The following is a 21,673-nucleotide window of genomic DNA, read 5'->3' as shown; positions in this document are numbered from 1 at the left end:
TTTCTGATACCCTCATACACGCTATTGCACCTGTCTGGAAGAACCCTGCCCATTTTATCTACCCCAAGACCTACTCCTCATTAAGAATGAGTAGAAATTAATCATCAGGGAAAAGAAAGATAAACCATGATGATATCAGACTGGCAAAATTAAAAGTGTCTGACAATATCAAGTACTGGCAAGGATGTGAAACAAAGAGAACTCTCATTCAGTGCTGGTGAGAGCAAATTGGTATAAACACTTGGAAAAGTAGTTTGTCAGTGTAGTAGGCTGGAAAAATGTCCCCCAAAAGATGTCCACGGCTTAATCCCTGGAAAATGAGAGTGTTTTTTATGTGGCAAAAAAAAGGACTTTGCAGATGTGAGTAAAGATTCTGCAATAAGGAGACTATCCTGGGTTATTTGTGTGGGCCCTAAGCGCAAGCACATGTATTCTTATGAGAGAGGCAAGGGGAGATTTGACACTGACAGAAAGGGAGTCAATGTAACTACAAAGGCAGAAACTGGAGTAATGCAACCACAAACCAAGGGATCCGGGCATCCACCAGCATCCAGAAGCAGGAGGAGGCAAAGAACAAATTCTCACCGACAGCCTCTGAAGGGAGTACGGGCCTGCCAATACCGTGACTTGGCCCCAGTGAATCTAATTTTAGACTTCAGGCCTTCAGAACTGTGAGAGAATACATTTATGTTGGGTTAATCCACCAGGTTTGTAGTGTTTGTTACAGTGGCCATGGAAACTAATTCAGCAGTATCTACCAAACCTCAACATGCTTTTGCCCATGTCTAGCAATTCTCCTTCCGGGTATATCCCAACAGACATATAAGCATTTGTTTCCTCCCCGCCAAAACAGCATAAGAATGTTCACAGCAGGAGTTCCCGTCGTGGCGCAGTGGTTAACGAATCCGACTAGGAACCATGAGGTTGCGGGTTCGGTCCCTGCCCTTGCTCAGTGGGTTAACGATCCGGTGTTGCTGTGAGCTGTGGTGTAGGTTGCAGACGCAGCTCGGATCCCTCGTTGCTGTGGCTCTGGCGTAGGCCAGTGGCTACAGCTCCGATTCAACCCCTAGCCTAGGAACCTCCATATGCCGTGGAAGCGGCCCAAAGAAATAGCAAAAAGACAAAAAAAAAAAAAGACAAAAGACAAAAAAAAAAAAAAAAAAAAATGTTCACAGCAGCCTTATTCATTACATTACCAAACCAATGTCCAACAACAGTGCAATGCATGAACTACCTGTGGGATATTCATACAATGAATACTACACAGCAATAAAAATGAGTCAACTACAAATAAACACAGAATCTCACAAACACAACATTGAACAAAAGAAATCAGACACAATGGAGGGCATACTGTATGATTCCATTTGTATCAAGTTCATAAGAAGATAAAATTAACTATATCATTGAGTGACATAAAACTATAAAGTTAAAGAAAAGCAAGAAATTATTATTGTAAAAGCTAAAAGATAGGGTTCCTAGCTAGGAAAAGAGGGGGATTGTGATCAGGAGGGAACACATGACACAAGGGAGTGGGGGGACTTCTGGGGTGCTGGTAGTCTTTTTTTGTTTGTTTGTTTGCCTTTTCTAGGGCCGCTCCCAGGGCATATGGAGGTTCCCAGGCTAGGGGTCGAATTGGAGCTATAGCCACCAGCCTACACCACAGCCACAGCAATGCAGGATCCAAGCCATGTCTGTGACCTGCACCACAGCTCACCTACACCACAGCTCATGGCAACGCTGGATCCTTAACCCACTGCGCAAGACCAGGGATCAAACCTGCAACCTCATGGTTCCTAGTCGGATTCATTAACCACTGAGCCACGACGGGAACTCCTTATGTATTTTTCTTGATGTTGTATTTCACAATTTAAAAGTATCTTGCTGGTAGTGGTGATAATTTTTAATAAAACAGGGAGCTTTCCAATCTATGAAGCTTTCCTGGGTCCCTCGACCCAGGGGTCATCTGGGCTCCTCCAGCCTCTGCTGCTTTTTCAGTCACTGGCCACTCTGGACTGTGACCCATGGTGTCCCAGTCTGTCTCACCCCACAGAATAGGAGCACTCCAGAATCAGTGCGCAGGCTAGAGTCCTCTCAGGGTCCCCAGCAAAGGCTAGCCTGCCCAGGGAGCCTTAAGGAACATATGCTGCCACGCCCCAGGCACAATGGACCTGCCTCACGTTGCCCCCTCACATTGTCATCGTCAGGGCCCTTGTGTGTCTGCCGGCACTGAGGTAACAAGTGACTGCTGACCCAATGAAGGCACAGCTGACTCTCTGCATTGGCACTTACCTTTGACTCTTTCCATCTCCTCTCTACATCCCATTCTGGAATGTTCCCTAAGGACTCCTCGAGGGTTGTTCTCTGCCAGGAATAGCCCCTCTGTCATTGTGCTGAATTCCTATCCATCCTTCAAGAGCCAGCTTCAGGTTCCTCTCTGTGAAATCACGGCCTGCCTTCCTCTGAGCTCTCACAGTCCCCTATTTCCCTTGGCTGCAGCCTGTCCATGCCCCGTAGAATCTTTCCGGACTCCTGAAGCTCTTTGATCTCCCTGGGCTGTCCTCAAAGCCTGGGCCTGACCCACTTCTGGGCCTCAGGACTCTTCTTGTCAGACTTCCAACGCGGGTCTGACAAGCCCGTGCAAGCTCCACGGAGCAGGCGGTCAAGCAGACTCTGGAAGCGGCAACACCACCTTAAGTTTCCCGCCGCTGCTCCTGGCACACACTGCGCCTGTGCGGCTTGAGGACTCGCGCTTGCGCTCCCTTACTTCCGGTCTGAGGTATGCACGCGGTATGCACGTGCCACAAAAGATGCAACCCCCTCCAACCCCGCCTCCAACTGAAAAAGGTGGAGAGGGAGGGGTCTAAAGAAAGGGGCAGGGCCTGTAGGAGGGCGGACCTAAAGAATAGGGCGGGGCTTCAGCATGAAACTGAAGGGGCGGGGCTAGAGCAGGGCTAGAGCCAGAACTACTTTTCCAGTAAAGCGATGGAGCCCACCATTCAGAAATTCCGGTCGTGGGAATTTCCCCAAGACCTGAGGGAGAGGCAACTGCCAGAATTTAGCCCAGCAGAGGTGAGGACAAGCAGCAGCTCCCACACTCAAGCGCTGAAAACCCCCAGTAGAGGAAGGCTCCAAATCTTGAAAGGTGGTGAAAAGAAAGCCTACTCCAGTCCAAGCCCAGGAGTCCCCTAGCTGGAAGGAGAAAGAAGGTAGAAGCCCCCACCTGCCTTCCCAACCTGACTGCATCCACTAGGGGAGAGCTGTTTTCCACCTCAAGTGTTTCTCTACTCCTCTGGCAAGTCACATCACCTCTGTGAGCCCAAATCCTATCAAACATTGGGGTAAAAACCCTACTTCACACAGTGGCTAAGTATTAAATAGATCTTGTCTAGGTGCCCAACAGACCCTCACTCCCTCCCAGGGAAGGTAATGGAGACAGTGTGGGGTCACACAGCAACCAGCTGGACCAGGTCTTGACTCCTGGACTTGCCACTGTATCTATCCCTGTACATCCTTCTCTCTCAGAAAAGCCAGTGTCTGGGAATCCCTGCCCACCTCATCCCCATCTCCCCAGTCCAGGTTTCCTTCTCCCCTAGGAAGGAAAATCTCAGGTAACGTTTAAGAAAATTGAGTTCCAGAGTTCTCTGATGGCTCAGCAGGTTAAAAATCTGGCCTTTTCACTGCTATGGTGTAGGTTTGATCCCTGGTCTGGGAACTTCCGCATGCCACTGATGCAGCCAAACGTTAAAATAAAGGAACTTGAGTTGCTATACCCTTAAACAAGGAGTGGGGAAAGAGCAGGAAGCCATCAGCTCAGCTGTAGCCACAGGGCAGCAAGAAGTGCTGGTCTCAGGACTAGGAATAGCAGCCTGCAGCTCTATACTAGGCCAAGAACTCAAAGGTTGGTACTGGGACCAGGCTCTCCTCAGCTCCTTCCTTCAGCACATAAAAGAAAGAGTCCTAGAGAACATCAGTGCCCACCTATGCCCCAGCCAGGGCAGTTTTATTGGTGTCATTCATAAAAGGCCTTTCCCATCAGCCCCCAGCCTTTGCCTTCCCTTTCTGAGAAGGAAGTTGGTTTCTGGTCCTGGTCTCCAGGGAAATGGGACACTTGGCCAGATGCTGCCACAACAGATGTGACACTCTGGGTGTAGATCCATGAGGAAGTCTGTGTGCAGCTCCAGGGAGCAGAAGGTGGAGAGCCAGGCCTGTGTGTGGAAAACAGGCAGAGCCCTGGCTGGCTGTAGAAATGTGCGGGCAAGGTGAGCAGGCCCCAGATGCACCCCAGCTCCAGTGCCCACTGGTATGCCTGAAGCCCAAGGTTGGGGGTAGTACAATCAGAGATCCTGAGAGAGAAGCCCTTAGGCCAAAGAAGTAAGCAGAGCAGACCAGGGCAGGAGCCCCGGGGAGATTTCAGAAAGAGCAGTGTGCATGTGCACACAAGCCCAGGGCCATGGAAACAATGCGCAAGGGGCCTTTGGTGAGTGTGTGGCTATGCCTCCCTTTCTTTCTGATCTGCAGGCCTGACCCCCTGGCCTCCTAAAACTGAGGGAACACACCTGGGGGGTGGGGACAGGCGGGGGTGGGGGGGTGGGGGAAAGGAAACTCAACTGGAAGTGGTTTAGGCCTCAGAGCCCACATCCTGTGGGAGGGTCTGTCCAGGGGCCTGGCTGGCTGTCGCAGTCCTCAAAGCTGCTGGAGTGACAGTCCTCTAGGGATAGAGATGGTCATCGTCCTCCAGGGTGAAGGTGGCCTGGAGGCTGGGAGGTGGGTCAATCCCGCCAGATCCAGGATCAGGAGGCCTCAGGCAAGTGCCGTCCTCCCTCCTCCTCCATCAGCAGCAAGCGGCGCCGGCCAGCCTCGTAATCGGCTTCGTCCACACTGACCAGCAGGCGGACAGCCTCCCGGCCCACTGCCTCTCGCAGAGCCTCAGTCAGGAACACGCCCCGCAGGGCCTGCAGCAGGGCCCCACTCAGGTAGTCACCCCAGAAGGCGTCCAGATAGGAGAGCTCTGAGAACTTGATGTCACAGACCACCGAGCCCAGGTCCCTCGAGCGCAGCACTGCTGTAGCCTGCCCAAACACATCCAGCTGCCGCGCCAGTGCCTGGGGCCGCCGGGATGCCACGCCCTGCTCCAAGGCTGGCCCATGCTCACAGTACTCTGCTCGCACCCTGAGCCGGATATCTGAGGAGAAGGAGGGACTAGTTAGGGTGAGCCAACACCCAACACACACACAGCTTGGGGGACCAGGGGAAGAGGGGGACCGCCACCCTTCCTCCCTCCCTCAAGCCTCCTCCCACTGTTCCCCACCGGGGGGTGCACTGCATCAGCCCCACATCCTTCCCCCTTCTGGTAACCACACCCAAGTATGGGTGACACCCTCACTCGGCTTCCCTCCTGACCTGGTGACCCTGCTCTTCCCCTCACGTGTCTCACCACCTCCTTGCGGCTCCCCCCACCACCAAGCAGGTTCCGCCCAGCACTACCTCTCCTTCAGCAGGGGATGTTTAGTCCCCAGTCTCCGCAGGACTTGTTCCCTCACTTTCTTCAGGCCCTTGTTCAAATGCTGCCTTCCCAACAAGCCTGCCCCAACCACCCTATTTACCGCCACCACCACCTGGCCTCCGGAATTCCCTGTTCCCAGATCTTTGCTCCATTTCGTCCCAAGGCACATACCACTTACTTCTAACCCACTCTAAGCTTTCCCTTACTGTCAGGTGCATCACCTGTCTCTCCTCAATGTGAGTTCCCTGGAGGAAGGGATTTTTGTCTGTTTTGTTCACTTGTATAACCCCCAAGGCACACAGGAGGTGCTTGATATGCATTTGTGAAAGAACCAATGCATGCATGAATGGACTTGCTTTTAGGTCCCTCTTCTGCCTTAAAACCATGTGGAGCCAACCACATTCTCGCCCACCCCACCCAACCAAGCAGCACCAAGCCCATGAAACTCAAGGAAGGAACTGGGCTCGCTCTACTGGAAGCAGGAGTTCTCTTTCCACAGAGGCTACTAAGAAGCTGCGCTGTAAGCCAGAGCTTCTGGGGACCATTTCGCCACTAGGAGAGGAGAGAATGAAACCTATACAAGGCCAAGGATAGAGAGAAAAAGACTCCTGAGTTCTTCCTGTGTGCCTGGAGCACCTGGATTTTCAGCTATCATCAATTTCCTTCTTGCTTAAGCCAGCCTGAGTTGACCTCGCTTAAAACCCTGTCCACATCCACCCAATCATTTGGCAGGTGGCAGCTGTGTGCAGGGGACAGGAATGGGATTTCCAAGGCTATCCCTGTAAATGTGACCTCAGGCCTATCACCTCCCTGTGTGATTACTGAATTCCCATCAGTGAATCGGGCTACTAACAGAACCTCCTATCCACTTACAACACAGGCTGTCCTGAGGATCAGCTGGAAATGACAACAAGTGTTTGTGACAAGAGTCACACAAACTCATTTATTAATTCACAAACAACCCTGTGGGGCAGGCCCTATTATCTCTCCAATTTACAGACAAAATGGAGACAAAGAGAAGTGATGTGATTTACCCAAGGTCACATGGCCAGGGGTGGCAGTGCATGACAGGGGTCACTGACCCTCCCATGCACCAGAAAGCAGCTTCAAGTCAGTGGAGCCGATTCCAACCCAAGAACCTTCAGGCACTAACTGTGACCTGGCGCAAGTTACCACCTCTCTGAGACAGGGTCCTGCCTAAACCAAGGGGACAATCCCTACTGGAAAAGGGCTGGTCAGATGATTTAAAATGGTGCAATGGTGGAGTTCCTGGTGTGGCATAGTGGGTTAGGAATCTGACTGCAGCAGCTTGGGTCACTGCAGAGGAGAGGATTCAATCCCAGGCCCAGAGCAGTTGGTTAAAGGATCCGGCATTGCCGCAGCTACAGAGTAGGTAGCAGCTGTGGCCCAGATTCAATCTTTGGGTGGGAGAACTTCCACCTGCTGTGGGTGCAGCCAAAATAGTAATAATAAAAATGAAAAATAAAGGCGTTCCTGTTGGGGCTCAGCAGATTAAGAACCTGAACAGTATCCATGATGATGCAGGTTCAATCACAGGCCTTGCTCAATGAATAGGTCAAGGATCCTGCATTGCCAGGAGCAGTGGTATAGGTCACAGATGTGGCTCGGATCCCACCTTGCTGTAGCTGTGGTATAGGTTGGCAGCTGCAGTTCCAATTCAACCCCTAGCCTGGGAACTTACACATGCCACAGGTGTAGTTCTAAAACATTAAAAACTAAAACAAAAATGAAAAATAAAAGTAGAGCACTATACATGGTGACTGATGACCGCTAAAGAATGGCAGCCAGGAGTTCCTGTCATGGCTCAGCAGAAACAAATCTGACTAGCATCCATGAGGACGCAGGTTCAATCCCTGGCCTCACTCAATGGGTTAAGGATCTAGTGTTGCTGTGAGCTGTCGTGTAGGTCACAGATGCTGCTCAGATCCTGCATTGCTGTGACTAAGGTGTAGGCTGGCAGCTACAGGTCCAATTTGACCCCTAGCCTGGGAACCTCTGTATGCTGAGGGTGCAGCCCTAAAAAGACAAAAAAAAAAAGCCAGCCACCAACAACTGTGAGGTCCCAAACAGTTTACCCTTAGAGATTCAGTGGGATCAGCCCTAGGGGCAGGGGCCACAGTCAATCCATCTGACAGATGAGATAATTGAAGCTCTGAGAAGGGAAGTGTGAAGCCTCTGACTCCCTTCACCTTTCACAGACTGTGTCACTGACAGAGCAGAAAGCAGAAGGCAGGTTCCCTGCTTCCCCAGGCAACTTCTCAGCACCACCCACTTCCTCCTCTCACCCCAAAACCCAAATGTTCCTCCTTCTGCCTTGAGAGGAACCTCACCCTTTCTGCTTAAGGCCCAGGAAAACCAGCCCAGCCTTAGCCTCCAGGACTTCCCACAGACCCAGCTCCCCCCATTCTAAGGACCAGATAAGACCTTTGGGCCCACATCCTTGACTCCTATGAGTGTCTAACCATGCCCTCAAAAAGCATGGGCCAGGGAACAGGGGACTGGGAGGAGCAGCACCTGTCCAAGGCCACACGGGGCTGCTCAGTGGCAGAGGCACAGAGCCTGGTGGCGGAGTCCGACAGACCTTGAGGCGAGTCCCGGCTCTGCCACTCTCTAGCTGTGGGGCCTTGGGCATGTGACCTCACCTCTCTGAGCCTCAGTTTCCCCATCTGAAAAACATAAAGAGACAAACAAGAGGTCCCTGCTGCACAATGAGGTCATGAGGATTAAATCAGGCAGCTCGTGAAGCACCTGACCCAGGGCCTAGACAGAGAGGTGCCCAAAAGCAGGAACTGTGATTTTGACACTCACCCCTCTACCCCCACCCTGGGCCTCTGCCTAGGTCTTGCCCTCTCTCACCTGGGGCCCTGAGTGAACCTCCTCCCTTATCTCCTCAATCCCCACTACTGACTACCAGACCCTGCCCTGCAGCCAAAGCTTCCAGCACAAGCCTTACTCAAAAAACCTGTCCATCTCCCCTGCCCCAAATGCCCAGTGACTCCCCTCCCAGGTGGCCTTTCTCTTTGGCACAGACCGGCGGTAGAGACTATCTGTTCGCCCAGAGCCCACTGGGCACGGTAGGGGTGGAAGGAGGGCAGGATCAGGGTGAACCCACGTGTGTCTATTCATTCCTCCATCCGACAGAGATTTACCAACAGCCAGGAATGCTGGGCAGACATGAGGGCCCCGCCACAAATGGGGCTGGGAGCCAAGTGAGCCCCAGTCAAGGACCCCTCAAGGGGGCCAGGCCCTCCCTGGGTGCTTTCTCTATCTTAACCCTGAGTTCTCACAGCACTTTCATTACCCTGTTTACAGCGGAGGAAACAGTCCAACCTCTGGTCTGGAATACAAGAGGATGGCACACAGAAGAGGAGGACAGGGAAGCTCCACCAGGGAAAAGGAGAAACATGCATCATCTGAGCCACGGCTCCAGCCCCGGCCTGAACCACGGGCGTCTCGAGCGCTCTCCTTACTTCTCTCCTCAGCTCACCCACAGGGGCCTTTTATACAGTGCGTACTACACTACCTTCACACGCTGCACATCTACCAACCTTTTTTTTATTATTAAACATGCAGGTAAAATTTCATTTATTTATAATTTATTTTTTCATTTTCTAAGGCCGCACCAGCGGCACATGGAAGTTCCTGGGCTAGGGGTCAAATTGGAGCTGCATCTGCTGGCCTACACCACAGCCACAGCCACGCCAGATCCGAGCAGCTACACTGCAGCTTATGGCAACGCTGAATCGTTAACCCACTGAGCGAGGCCCAGGATTGAACCTTCGTCCTCGTGGATACAGGATGAGTCACCTGCCTGAGGCCAAAGAGGCAGAAGTGGTTGAGCTGGAATTTCAACCAAGATGCCTGGCTCCAGAGCACCAAAGCTTTTAACTATCCCTATCCTGTTTGCTGCCTCTCAAACAACCATGGCTATGTGAAGTCTATAATTGAAAGCCATCCCAAGGGTCAGGAGAGAAAATTATAGAGAGTGAGTTGTAATTTAGATCGAAATGATCAGAGAGGGCCTCTCTAGGAAGTGATGTTTGCAGTGAAATGTGAAGAAGACAAGTAGGTCGAGACAGGAACACAGTGAAAAGAGCAGAGCAGCATTCCCAGAAGAGAGAACGGCGTATATGAAAAATCCAGAGGCAGTAAATGAACTTGGGGAATTCACAGGCTGGACCATGATGGAAAAGGGCACAAGGGGACAACTGGAGGGGCGGGGCTGACCATGCCCTGGCGGCCAGGGTAGGGAATCTGGGGGCCTCCTCCATAAAACCACCTCACCCCAGCACCTGTTCTCATGGAGCCACTATAAGGACTACATGGCTGGGTGCAGATAGAGGGCTGAGGCCAGTGCCTTGTACATAATGAGTCCTCTGAGAACAGCACGAAGGAAGTGGCCTCATCAAGTCACGGAGACAACCCGGGCTGCTCTGCAGAAGCAGCAGGACAGTAAGGAATAGAACCCAGGCGGGCCAAAGGTGGCTGGCTCAGGATGGAAGCCAGACACATGGAGAGAAGTATATGGACCAGCCCAGGTATGACAGTGAGGGTGCACACGGGAAGAGCACCCAGCACCCACGTGACCTGGGCTGAGACCTAGCTGAATAGTTTCCTCTAGCCAGGAACACCAGGCATTTGTTCACAGTCCCTCTCCACTGGCAGGGAAATGCTCCCTGTCCCAGGGCGAGGGAAGAGCTGCTCTTGCTTCCGGCACTCAGATGGGCCCTAGCACCCTCTTGTCCCCCAGCCCACGTCTCACCAATCTCTCTCCTGCAGCAGAATGGCCCACAGAGGGAAACAGAAGGGGCTGCCCAGCGGAAGACCAGGGAAGGTATGAGAGACAGGCCTAGGTGAGCAGGTGAGCAGCCTTGTATGCCAGACACTGTGCTGACTGTGGCTGGAGACCAGGGATGAATCTACTCAGGCCTCCCCTCTGGGAGTTACTAGGAGGAAAGGCTAAGGACAGAGAGGACCTGTGCTCCCATGCCTGGCAGAGAGAAGCAGCCAGCAAGCTTAAAGGGACAGACTCCGCCCTCTGATGCCACACCCAGGGCCAGCACCACCCTCCTCTGGACAACAGCTGGATGCCTCCCCTGCTCCAGTCTCTTCCCCAAGGCACAGAGTCAGCGTGTCAACTATAAGTTCATCAGCCTCTCCTAAACTAATGGAGAGAGGCAGTGAGAAGACGACACAGCCAAGGGCATTAAAGATAAGCAGCCTCTGCCGGCCTCCTGAGAAGGGAGCACGATGCCACCCAGGAGGTGAGCTTGATAAAAACATCAGGAGTTCCCGTGGTGGCGCAGCAGAAATGAATCTGACTAGGAACCATGAGGATGCAGGTTCGATCCCTGACCTCGATCAGTGGGTTAAGGATCTGGGGTTGCCGTGAGCTGTGGTGTAGGTTGCAGATGAGGCTCGGATCTGGCGTTGCTGTGGCTCCGCTTCAACCCTTCCAGCTTCCTCGAGATCCCATCACCACTAATGGCACGTTCCCACTCAGGCCTTCCCTCCTGCTGTCCCTCTATCTGAAACACCCTTCCCCAGCTATCCGCATCCTCCTCCCTCTCTTCCTCTGAGAGACTCTCCTAGACCACCCTATCTTGAAAATACATCTCGAACTGCATTTCCCATCATCCTCTGCCGGCTAGCCCTGCTGTGTTCCTCTTCACAACTGATATCTGAAGTTTCTCTCCTTCTCGTAGCTTTCTGCTCCCACCACAACACAAGCTCCATGAGAGCCAGGCCCTCCTGTCACTAGGATGTAAGCACATAATAAGTGCTCTCTAAATACATGTGGAATAACCAAACAAACAAACCTGAGCTTCAGCCCAGCCCTGCCACTCTGCACAATGGGGGATGTCATCACTACCTCAAGGGCAATCTTGAGAATTCAAGGTCAAGTGAGTAGCACACCCAGCAGCACAGTGTACAGCAGAAGCCCTGAGAGGGATGCAGAAAGTCACAGGTTCTGTGTCTGAGCCCAGGATGCCCCATGGCCCCTTCCTCACACTCTGAGGCCCTCAGGTTAGTCCGGTTCTCTACCTCAGTGGAGGGTGGCCGACTGGGGGTCAATCCCCGTATCTGTCACAGGTGAGGAGGGGGCAAGAATGGTAGGCCCCTTCCTCATTCAGGTCTAGAGAGGCCTCCTTCTCCTTTGGGATTAAGCCGTCTCCATTTCCAGAGGGGAAAACCAGGGCCCTACTGGGGAGAGCCTCACTCCAGCCCCACCCTACCTGGTGAGTCAGCAGTCAGACCTGCTCACCCATCCCCGCATCAAGAGCCAGCCACACCCAGGTTAACCTCCCCACCCTCAGAAAAGAGACCTGAAGCCTCCACTAGCAAGACCCTCCCAAGCCTCCCTAAGGAAGCAGTGACTTTCCAGGCTATTTTGCCAGTGGGTGGCTCTGGTCTGCCTGACGTGGAGAAGAGTCACGACAGAACAGCCACCTCCTCAAAGACCAGCTCTATTGCTCTGTTCCTTCTGACAACACCCAGCATAGGCATCTACTGCCTCATCTATGGATTGGATGGGCTGCCCAGGGTCTGGGGGGCTGCGATGGGCACTAGGAGGAGCCTAAAAGCTCTGCAGACAGGCTGCGGTCTCTTGAGAAACGCAGAGCTGCTGCCACCCCCATCCTCATCTTCCCGCGCCTGTAATTCCACCTCCCGACCCGCCTCAGCCTAAGCCTCTCGCTAGCTGATACCCTTTGTGACCCAAGGCTTGCCCAACGCAGAGAAGCAGGTACCAGAAGGGTGTGTGGGGCTGTGTGAGAAAGAGTGTCCACCCACTGTGCCCTCCCCTCAGGACCAGGGGGAGTTTCTCAAGTGCAAGGTCTGCATGAGTCTGCACAACAGAGTCCCCAGCCCACACAGCCCCACTTGCCTGCCGGTCCTATACCCAAAGTGTTTTATTTCCTTAAGCCCACCTCCTTCTCACCCTCTCCACCGCCACTATCCCAGGCCAGACCTCTGCCTCATCCTTGATGGACTGCTTCCGCTTTGCTGAGTTTACTTCATGTGCACCTGACAGAGCATGTGCTACGTGTCCAGCACCGTTCTAAGCACTTAGCAAATTCTAACTCATTTATTAACTTATTTTCCAGATGGAATCAGAATTCCCTTACAAACTGGTATCAGATCACCACACTCCCAGCTAAAAACCCTTGCACAGCACTTGACACATAGAATAAAATCCAACTTGATCTGCTCTGAGGCCTGCCAGGCCCAGCTGCTTGGCCCCTGCCTGGCTCACTTCTCCACCTACAAACGAAATTGAGTGCATGGGGCTATCAGGGAAGGTTTCCTGGAGGCAGTGGCACACAACATAATCCTTTAACTATGGGTAGGATATAGACAAGCAAGACGTCAACAGTAAGAACAAGGGAAAGAATAAGGATTCCACTGTGCTGAACAGACGCATGGAGCCACTGCCTCCCCTAGGTGTCACAGCCCAGACGAGGGCCCGCCTCCCCCACCCTCCAGCTCTACAGCCTAACACGGGGACTGTGCATGCACTCCCTGCCACACACACAGGCACCTACCACAGGTCACTTTGCCTTCTGAGGTGGGCCTGGCTGGCTCTTGCTGCTGCTGGGGTGCGGCTGGGCCCCCTCTCCGCCGCCGTCTGGCACCACCATTGGGACGGCCACGACTCCGCCGCTGCCGCTTGGCTGGAGGGGAACCTGAGGAGACAAAGATGGGCTGGGTTAAGGACCAGATGATAGGTGAAGCACCAAGGTGGGTGCCCGAGGAAGTGCTCAAGGCTAGAGTCCATGCTGCGAGATGCTGGGAGCGCTCCTCTGCTTCCTGGACCATAAAATGGAGAATACGTCCAAGGCAGCATCATCCAGAAGGACAGATGAGCACATCCCACCACCTGGCAGTCCCACCCCCAGGAGTGACCCTAGAGAAACCTGAATGCTCGCACCAGGAAACAGACAGACAACAGTCACTGCCACACTGTCTCCAGTTTCTAACTCTGTAAATCTGAAAACAACGTAAATGTCTGGCCGAAAGAATACAGAGTAATTTCTAGATGCGCTGCCTAATAAAATAAAAGGAGGTATACAAAAAAAAACTATCTATAGTTTGCTATGTTTATCAAAAAAAAAAGGAAGAAAAAGAATATATACATATCTGGAGTTCCTGTCGTGGCTCAGTAGTTAACGAATCCAACTAGGAACCATGAGGCTGCGGGTTCGATCCCTGGCCTCGCTCCGTGGGTTAAGGATCTGGCGTTGTCGTGAGCTATGGTGCAGGTCACAGACGCGGCTTGGATCCTGCGTTGCTGTGGCGCTGGCGAAGGCCGGTGGCTACAGTTCCGATTCGACCCCTAGTCTGGGATCCTCCATATGCCACAGGAGCAGCCCTAGAAAAGGCAAAAAGATAAAGAAAAAAAAAAAAAAAAAAAGAATATATACATATCTGCTATTTTTCCAAGATGAGACACTGAATGAATGAAATGAATGAATGAATGAAATGAAATGAAATGAAATGAATGAAACTGATTATCTATTGAGGGGGAGGGAGACAACAATGGAAATGACACTTCCAAGAACATCTTTTTAGAGTTCCTATCGTGGCTCAGTGGTTAACGAACCTGACTAGTATCCATGAGGACGCTGGTTCAAGCCCTGGCCTCGGTCAGTGGATTAAAGATGTGGCATTGGCGTGAACTACGGTGTAGCTTGCAGACGTGGCTCGGATCCTGTGTTGCTGTGGCTATGGTGTAGGTTGGCAGCTATAGCTCCAATTCGACCCCTAGGCCTGGGAACCTTCATGTGTCATGGGTGTAGCCCTAAAAAGACAAAGACCGCCCCCAAAAAAAGAAAGAACGTCTTTTTTAATATACCTTAATTTTTGTTTTGTTTTGTTTTTTATGCCCTCACCTATGACATACGGAAGTTCCTGAACCAGGGACTGAATCTGAGACACCCAAGCTGCTGCAGTTGTTCTCTTTTTTTTTCTTTTACATTTTTTTTTGGCTGACCTGCGGCATATGGAGCCCCTGGGCCAGGGATCAGATCCAAGCCACAGTCGTGACCTAAGCCACAGCTTCAGCAATGCCAGATCCTTAACCCACTGTGCTGGGCCAAGGATCGAACCCATGTCCCAGCACTCCCAAGATGCTGCTGATCCTGTCGTGCCACAGTGGGAGCTCCTGCAGTTGGCTTCTTAATCCACTGCACCATAGAGGGAAGTCCTTTACCTACTTTAATTTTGATTTTAGAATCATGTAAATGGTTTACAAATTCAAAAAATTAACAACTATAAAGTTAAACACAAACAGAAACAAATAAATCTAACTGTATATATAACTGGCAACAAACAGGAAGATAAAATGATTTCAAGTAACTAGGAAGAACATTCTCACTGTAAATTCTCAGTAGGATATACTCTGAAAACAATTAGAGCCACAAAAAATCTTGTATTTCATTCAGTAGACAAATCAGCACTAATGCTCACATTGTAATTTTGAAGCTACTTTATTACTGTTGTAAAATAAAGCAAATAAACCCATGCCTTAATTATTATTAAGAACCAAGATTTTCAGTGTAATACAAAAAAATCTTTGTAGTGTTCACTTTGAATTGAAAACACTAATATGAACACTTATTTAAAAGCACAGTTTCTCAGCATTCCCTGGTGGCCTAGCAGTTTAAGGATCCAGCACTGTCACTGCTAAGGCATGGATTGCTGCTGTGGCATGGGTTCACTCCCTGGCCCAGGAAATTGACATGCCACAGGTATGGCCAAAAAAAAGGAAGGAAGGAAGGAAGGAAAAAAAAAAAAAAAAAAGCACACCCCTAGCTCTGTTCACTAAAAACAGCCCAGAAACAATGCACACACTCAGCACCCAGATCTTGGTCTCCAAATACCACGGCCTCTGGAAACATCTGATTCCAAGGCTGGGGAAAGGAAAATACAAGTGCATCCAGGACATCCTACAGTCCTACACAGCAGGAAGCACCCAAAGAATATGGAGACACAACAAAAAGACATAGGAGCTAGCCAATTTGAACATCGGGAGGAATAACTAATTGATTATAACATAGTAAATAAATAAGAACGTGAGTCCATGGTGATACCCTCCACTAAATAAAAAGGGAGGGAGGGAAAGAGAAAAGTAAAACTCCTCTTGAGAAAATGCCAGCTAACAGACAGAAAAGAATTAGAAGCATTCCTTGGGTCACTGCTGTGGAGCTGATTCAATCCCTGGCCCACGACTTCCACATGCTATAGGTGTGGCCAAAAAAATAAAAAATTATAAAATCACCATTTTGTGAACACCAATGTAATAACTTGTTCAGGCAGGGAACACCAATGGCTGCTAAACCCACTGGGGATACTTTTGGGGAACAGGATATGTCAAAGTATATCTCAGATTATTCACTAACCACAAAGGGAAAATGTCTCTATACAAAGGATAAATATGACAGATACTACCTTATCCAAGTGATCAAACTTGCTCACTCACAATAGGAAAACCACGCCTTATGTGCCTCCTGACATTTCCTAATATGAAGCCCACAGTTATCAACCAAGGGGCATTCATGCCAAAAATACGTAACCTGAATTTAACCAACTCTCCAAACCCAATTTCAAAAACATACAGGACAGAAGAATAAGTTAAACAAACCATCAGGAAATTATCAGACACATCTGGAAATAGGACACTGAACAAAACAAGTGGCCTGGTAGGGTCAAGAGGTCAATGTCATGGGGAAAAAAGGAAAAAGGTATTGGAGGAAAATTCGTTCTATAGCGAGAGATTAAGGAGACTGATAAGTGAGTGCACAATAATATAACCATGAGTGGAATCTGAAGATGCAGACAATTTTGAGACAATCTGAAAATGAATGATCAGGCTATCAGAGAATTAGCACTTATGTCCTTTCTTAGGTATGATAATAGTCTTGAAGTGGTATCAGAAAATCTCCTTATTCTCAGGAGATGCCTGCTAATTTAGGGGTAAAATGTCCTAATGCCTATAATTTACTTTCAAAGAATCCAACAACAACAAAAAAACTAGAATTATACATACACACACATAAAGCAAAACCAGTACAATGTTAAAACTACCAGAAGATATGGGCATGTTCACTGTACTTACTAATCTTTCAACTTCCCTGAAATCCTTTGAATGATTAAAAAATTGGGAGAGGAGTTCCCGTTGTGGAGCAGTGGTTGACGAATCCAACTAGGAACCATGAGGTTTTGGGTTCGATCCCTGCCCTTGCTCAGTGGGTTACAATCCGGGGTTGCCATGAGCTGTGGTGTAGGTTGCAGACACAGCTCGGATCCAGCGTTGCTGTGGCCCTGGTGTAGGCCAGCGGCTTCAGCTCCAATTAGACCCCTAGCCTGGGAACTTCCATATGCCACGGGAGCAGCCCAAGAAATGGCAAAAAGACAAAAAAAAAAAAAAAAAAAAAAAAAAAAAAATTGGGAGAGGTGAAGTTCCCATCGTGGCTCAGCAGAAAAGAATCTGACTAGTATCCATGAGGATGCGGGTTCGATCCCTGCCTTACTCAGTGGGTTAAGGATCTGGCGTTGCCATGAGCTGTGGTGTAGGTCTTAGACGCGGCTCAGATCTGGTGTGGCTGTGGCATAGGCCAGCAGCTGCACCTCTGATTGGACCCCTAGCCTGGGAACCTCCATATGCCCTAAAAAGACAAAAAGACCAAAAAAAAAAAAAAAAAAAAAAAAAAAAAAAAATTGGTAGAAGGAAGGACAGTAGATAAATTAATCGGCACAGAAGTTAAATGAAACCATTGGAGTTTCCCTCATGGCTTAGTGGTTATCAAATCCAACTAGGAACCGTGAGGTTGTAGGTTCGATCCTTGGCCTCGCTCAGTGGGTTCAGGATCTGGCGCTGCCATGAGCTGTGGTGAAGGCTGGCGGCTACAGCTCTGATTCGACCCCTAGCCTGAGAACCTCCATATGCCACAGGTGCGGTCTTCAAAAGACAAAAAAAAAAAAGAAAGAAATTAAATTAAATCAATTAGAGATACCCACCATGAATAAATCTCAGAAACATGTCCAGGAGTTCCCGTCGTGGCGCAGTGGTTAACAAATCCGACTAGGAACCATGAGGTTTTGGGTTCGGCCCCTGCCCTTGCTCAGTGGGTTAACGATCCGGCGTTGCCATGAGCTGTGGTGTAGGTTGCAGATGCGGCTCGGTTCCCGAGTTGCTGTGGCTCTGGCGTAGGCCAGTGGCTACAGCTCCGATTCGACCCCTAGCCTGGGAACCTCCATATGCCGAAGGAACGGCCCAAAAATAGCAAAAAAAGACAAAAAAAAAAAAAAAAAAAGAAACACATCCAACAAAAACAGCCATGTTAAGAATGACACCCATGATGTGATGCCACTGAGGTGAAATATAAAACCACAAGAAACAATTCCATTCCTTGCTTCTGGACACATGCTTTTGCAGCAATAATAAACACACACAGCAATACTGAAACAGAATCACCCCCGGGGCCCCTTTCTTGATGGATCAGGATGGGATAGGTTTATCAGGGTTCAGAAGGAAGAGAGGACACTGCTGTCACACCTGCAGGGGTGGGCTGGGCTCACCTGTCTCCCACTGATCCTGCTGAGCATTTGAAGAACGGCTCGACTGCCGACGGCGCCGGCAGCTGCTCTCAGTCTCTCTGAGGAAGAGCTGGATGTGCCATAGCTGTAGCGTTCTGGAGAGACTGAGGAGAAAGAAAAATGGAAAGAAGTATTCAAAGCCTCCAGCCTCTTCCAGGCCCAGCCTCCAATTCCCAACCCCTGAGACAAATGCCTGCCCCACAGGGTACCTGAGCTCCCCAGCAGTCAAAGCCCACATACCCACTCCCTCAGAAACACCTCAGGCCAGGATAAAAGACTCATCACCTCCCAGGGCCACCCCAACCATAGCTACAGCAGCTCTAACTGTCAAGGTTATTCTGTAAGCAGAGTTCTGGTCAGGATTCCTGCAATGCTACCCCTAGTCAATTGCCCCGGTTCTTCCTAGGCCCCCAGGGGTAAGCAAGCCTCTGCAGGCTGCTTAAATCCTCTCTTCCACGGCCTGACCTCCAGATATATTTTTGCAGCAATGCCCAGTTCTGCCCTTCTCCTGGTTATCCAAATCCCATGGGCTTGCCCTGAGCAGGGAAGCTCACAAGCACCCTCCCCGAACTAGCCACAGAACCTCTAGCAACCCAGCCAAAAGTGCAACAGTTCAGAGACTATGCACACAAGGGGCTCCCATGCCTTAAACCCTCCCAGCTCCTCTCCTTCTCATGACCGCTGTCCTCTAGGAGTACTCCCCTCACAAGAACTAAGGGCATCAACTCTGGAGACAAACCAGCAGGGTTTTAATCCTAACTCCCACTTCCTGGTCTGCAAGCTTGTGTGTGACATAGCTTCTCACCTACCTCTCTCTGTCCTTACTTAGATCTCTACTCTTGCCACACTGGCCTCTGATAATGCCAAACTCGCCGCTGTCTCAGGGCTTAAAAGCCTGCCTTTCCCTCTGTCTGGAATTTTCTCCTCTGAGATTTATGCACCATGGCGGCTGTACAGCCTCAGTTCAAATGTCATCTTTTCAGAAAGGTCTTGACTGGTAATAGAATCTTAAAAGGGCCTCCCTTCACTCTGAGGCACTCAATTCCCCACTCTCTCTCTCTCTGCTCCACCACTTTGTTTCAGTCTTCCTATAAACACATCTAAAAAGTAAATCCTTCATTTGTCTTAAAGTCTGAAACCCCTACTAAATGTAAGCCTCATAGAACAAACACTTTTGTCAGCCACGTCACGCTGTATCTCCTGTCCCCTCTTCCCCATTCTCTAGGCGCACAGAATTTAATTATTTTATGTAGGCAAGCTGCTTAACTCTTCTGAACCCGTTTTCCCTATACAGTGGGAACAGTGACAGGACTTCCTCTTAGGATTACCAATAGGATATAAGGTAACAGTACATATATAAGAAGGGCTGACCGCTGTGCCTGGCATGAAATAAACCTTCCGTGAACAGTGGCCACAAACACTGATATTGATGCGGCCAAACTCCACAAGCTCACCCCTCCCAATGCCATGCCTCCTCCCGCTTATGTTTCTCTTTGATACCCAAGGGGGAGGAAAGCGTGAGATGGGATGTACATTGTCCGATATGGCACTCCCCACATCTGGCAGCAAGGCCCTCTCCCCACCGGAAGTGTGTCACCCGCCCAGTCAACCATACCTGGCCGGCGCCGCTTGCGCGCCAGGTGCGGCAGCAAGTCGTGGCGGGCCAGCACGCGCAGGAGTTGCCCCAGCAGCCGCAGGTTGCTCTCGTCGCACTGCCCGCGGCGCTCCAGCTCCAGCAGCAGCTCCAGGCCGCTGCGGGCGCGGGCTAGGCCGCCGGCGGCGCCTGGGACCTCGTCCAGCAGGAAGGCTAGCAGCTCCAGCTCGCACTCAGTCAGTTGCCCGCCCACCACCTCGAACATGCGGTGAAGCGACAGCATCCCGTAGTAGTCCAGGCACTCATCCTCCTCCCAACTCGGGGCCGGGGTCGACCCGGACAGCGCCATACCCGGGGGAGAGGAGGCGGAACCAGCTCGGAACGAGGGCCTAGAACCCACACAGCGGGGTCTGTGGTCAGCTACGCGGGGGCCTGGACCTCACTGCCGCCGGTGCGTCTCTCCTGCTGCGTGCCGCCGGGCAGGGCCACCCTCAAGTCCCAGCCGTGTTAGCCTCCCCCTTTTCCTACAAGAGAATGGTATCGCCCGAGGTCCCCTAGTAACAGGTCGAGACGCCAGACCCCACTAGTCCTCCAACCACTCCGGCTGGCCAAGCCCGAACGCCCCTCCCCGGGTGGTATGTTCCAAACAAGCCTCCGGACCCAAGAGATTCATTCGAAACAAGCCTGGGGACCCAACGCACGGCACCTTTCCGACTGCCCTTTGACTTTGAGTACCAATGTCCGGACATGCCCCTTGACTCTGTCCAGTGGTACAGTCCGATCAGCCCCACAGCTCCACCTAAGTGGTGCCGTCCAAAAGTGACCCTCTGCCCGGACCAAAGCAGTCCTTCGCTCCACACGGGTAGCGCAGTCGGAACCCGAGCCCAGAGCCCCGTAAGGGCGGTACCGCCCTCTCCCCAGCACCCAGGTTGGTCCAGTCTACCGCCACCAGTCGCTCTTAGATCTCTCTAGATCCTCACCGAATTCCGGCGTCTGAAGACTCCTGGGCGATGGCCACAGCCACTTGTTTTGGATCTTTCTGGCACCTTCTCTATTATTACGCCTGCGTCACCTCGCCCCTCCTCCTTCCCCCAACTCGCGCAGGTGCGACCGACACGCCCCCTAGGCGCATGCGCAGTGAGGCTTCCAAGCCCCTCCCCCCGGGACTGCTTCCCCAACTGGAGCGTTTGCACCGCCTCTGCTGCGCCTGCGCAGACCGAGAGCTGTTCAGCGTCTGAGCTGCTTCTGGGACCCCTTTGCAGGATTGCTTCTGCCCGCGGCATAAGCCACGGATTCTTTGTTCCCCCGTGTCACGACCTGTTGAAACTACTAATGTCACGGGCTACAGCTCCCTCCTAATCATGACCTAGGCTCCTACTTTACCACTGCTCCTGATGCCCATGGCGAAGGACCACAATCACGACCGTCCTGACTCCAGAGTAGCACCTAGACCTTTTATGATAGGGACTTGGACTCTCCTCTATTAGACTGCTTCTTACTTCCGTTGACAACCTACATCTCATCTGGGCCACCTCACCATCCCAACCGGAATCTCCCCTCATCCAACAGAAATCCCCCATCTATAAGTTCCTTCCCTGATCAAGACCAGGACTCCCGCATCTCATGTTAGGAACAAATACCTCATTCCTGATTGCAATTGGGTCCTCCATCTCCATTCTGCACCTTCCCATGGCATCCATCACGATTCCATTAGTCAGACACGCCCTCTCCCAGCAACTCAAACTCCCCTCCTATAACCTTTTCCAATCTCTACCCTCCAAGGTCACAGGGATTCCCAATACCTCCTCTCTAACCTGCACCTATGAGTTTTACTCTGGCAAGAGAGGTCTCTATCAAAAGAGCTGGTGACTGGAGTTCCCATCGTGGCTCAGTGGTTAACGAATCCGACTAGGAACCATGAGGTTGCAGGTTCGATCTCTGCCCTTGATGAGTGG

The 21,673-nt window shown here is 51.2% G+C and overlaps 1 protein-coding gene across 1 annotated transcript; it reads right to left on the bottom strand.

The window, feature by feature from the left end:
* DEDD2 (death effector domain containing 2) lies at nucleotides 1,333-20,842 on the bottom strand. Its single transcript, XM_013988629.2, is given in 6 exon segments — nucleotides 1,333-5,185; nucleotides 13,072-13,212; nucleotides 18,107-18,185; nucleotides 18,188-18,228; nucleotides 19,740-20,242; nucleotides 20,699-20,842. Coding segments are annotated over 5 exon segments (981 nt in total). The 5' UTR covers nucleotides 20,068-20,242; nucleotides 20,699-20,842; the 3' UTR covers nucleotides 1,333-4,793.

This window comes from Sus scrofa, chromosome 6 (genome assembly GCF_000003025.6).
Source record: "Sus scrofa isolate TJ Tabasco breed Duroc chromosome 6, Sscrofa11.1, whole genome shotgun sequence".
Classification (NCBI taxonomy): Eukaryota; Metazoa; Chordata; class Mammalia; order Artiodactyla; family Suidae; genus Sus; species Sus scrofa.
This window is presented reverse-complemented; position numbering and strand designations above follow the sequence as displayed.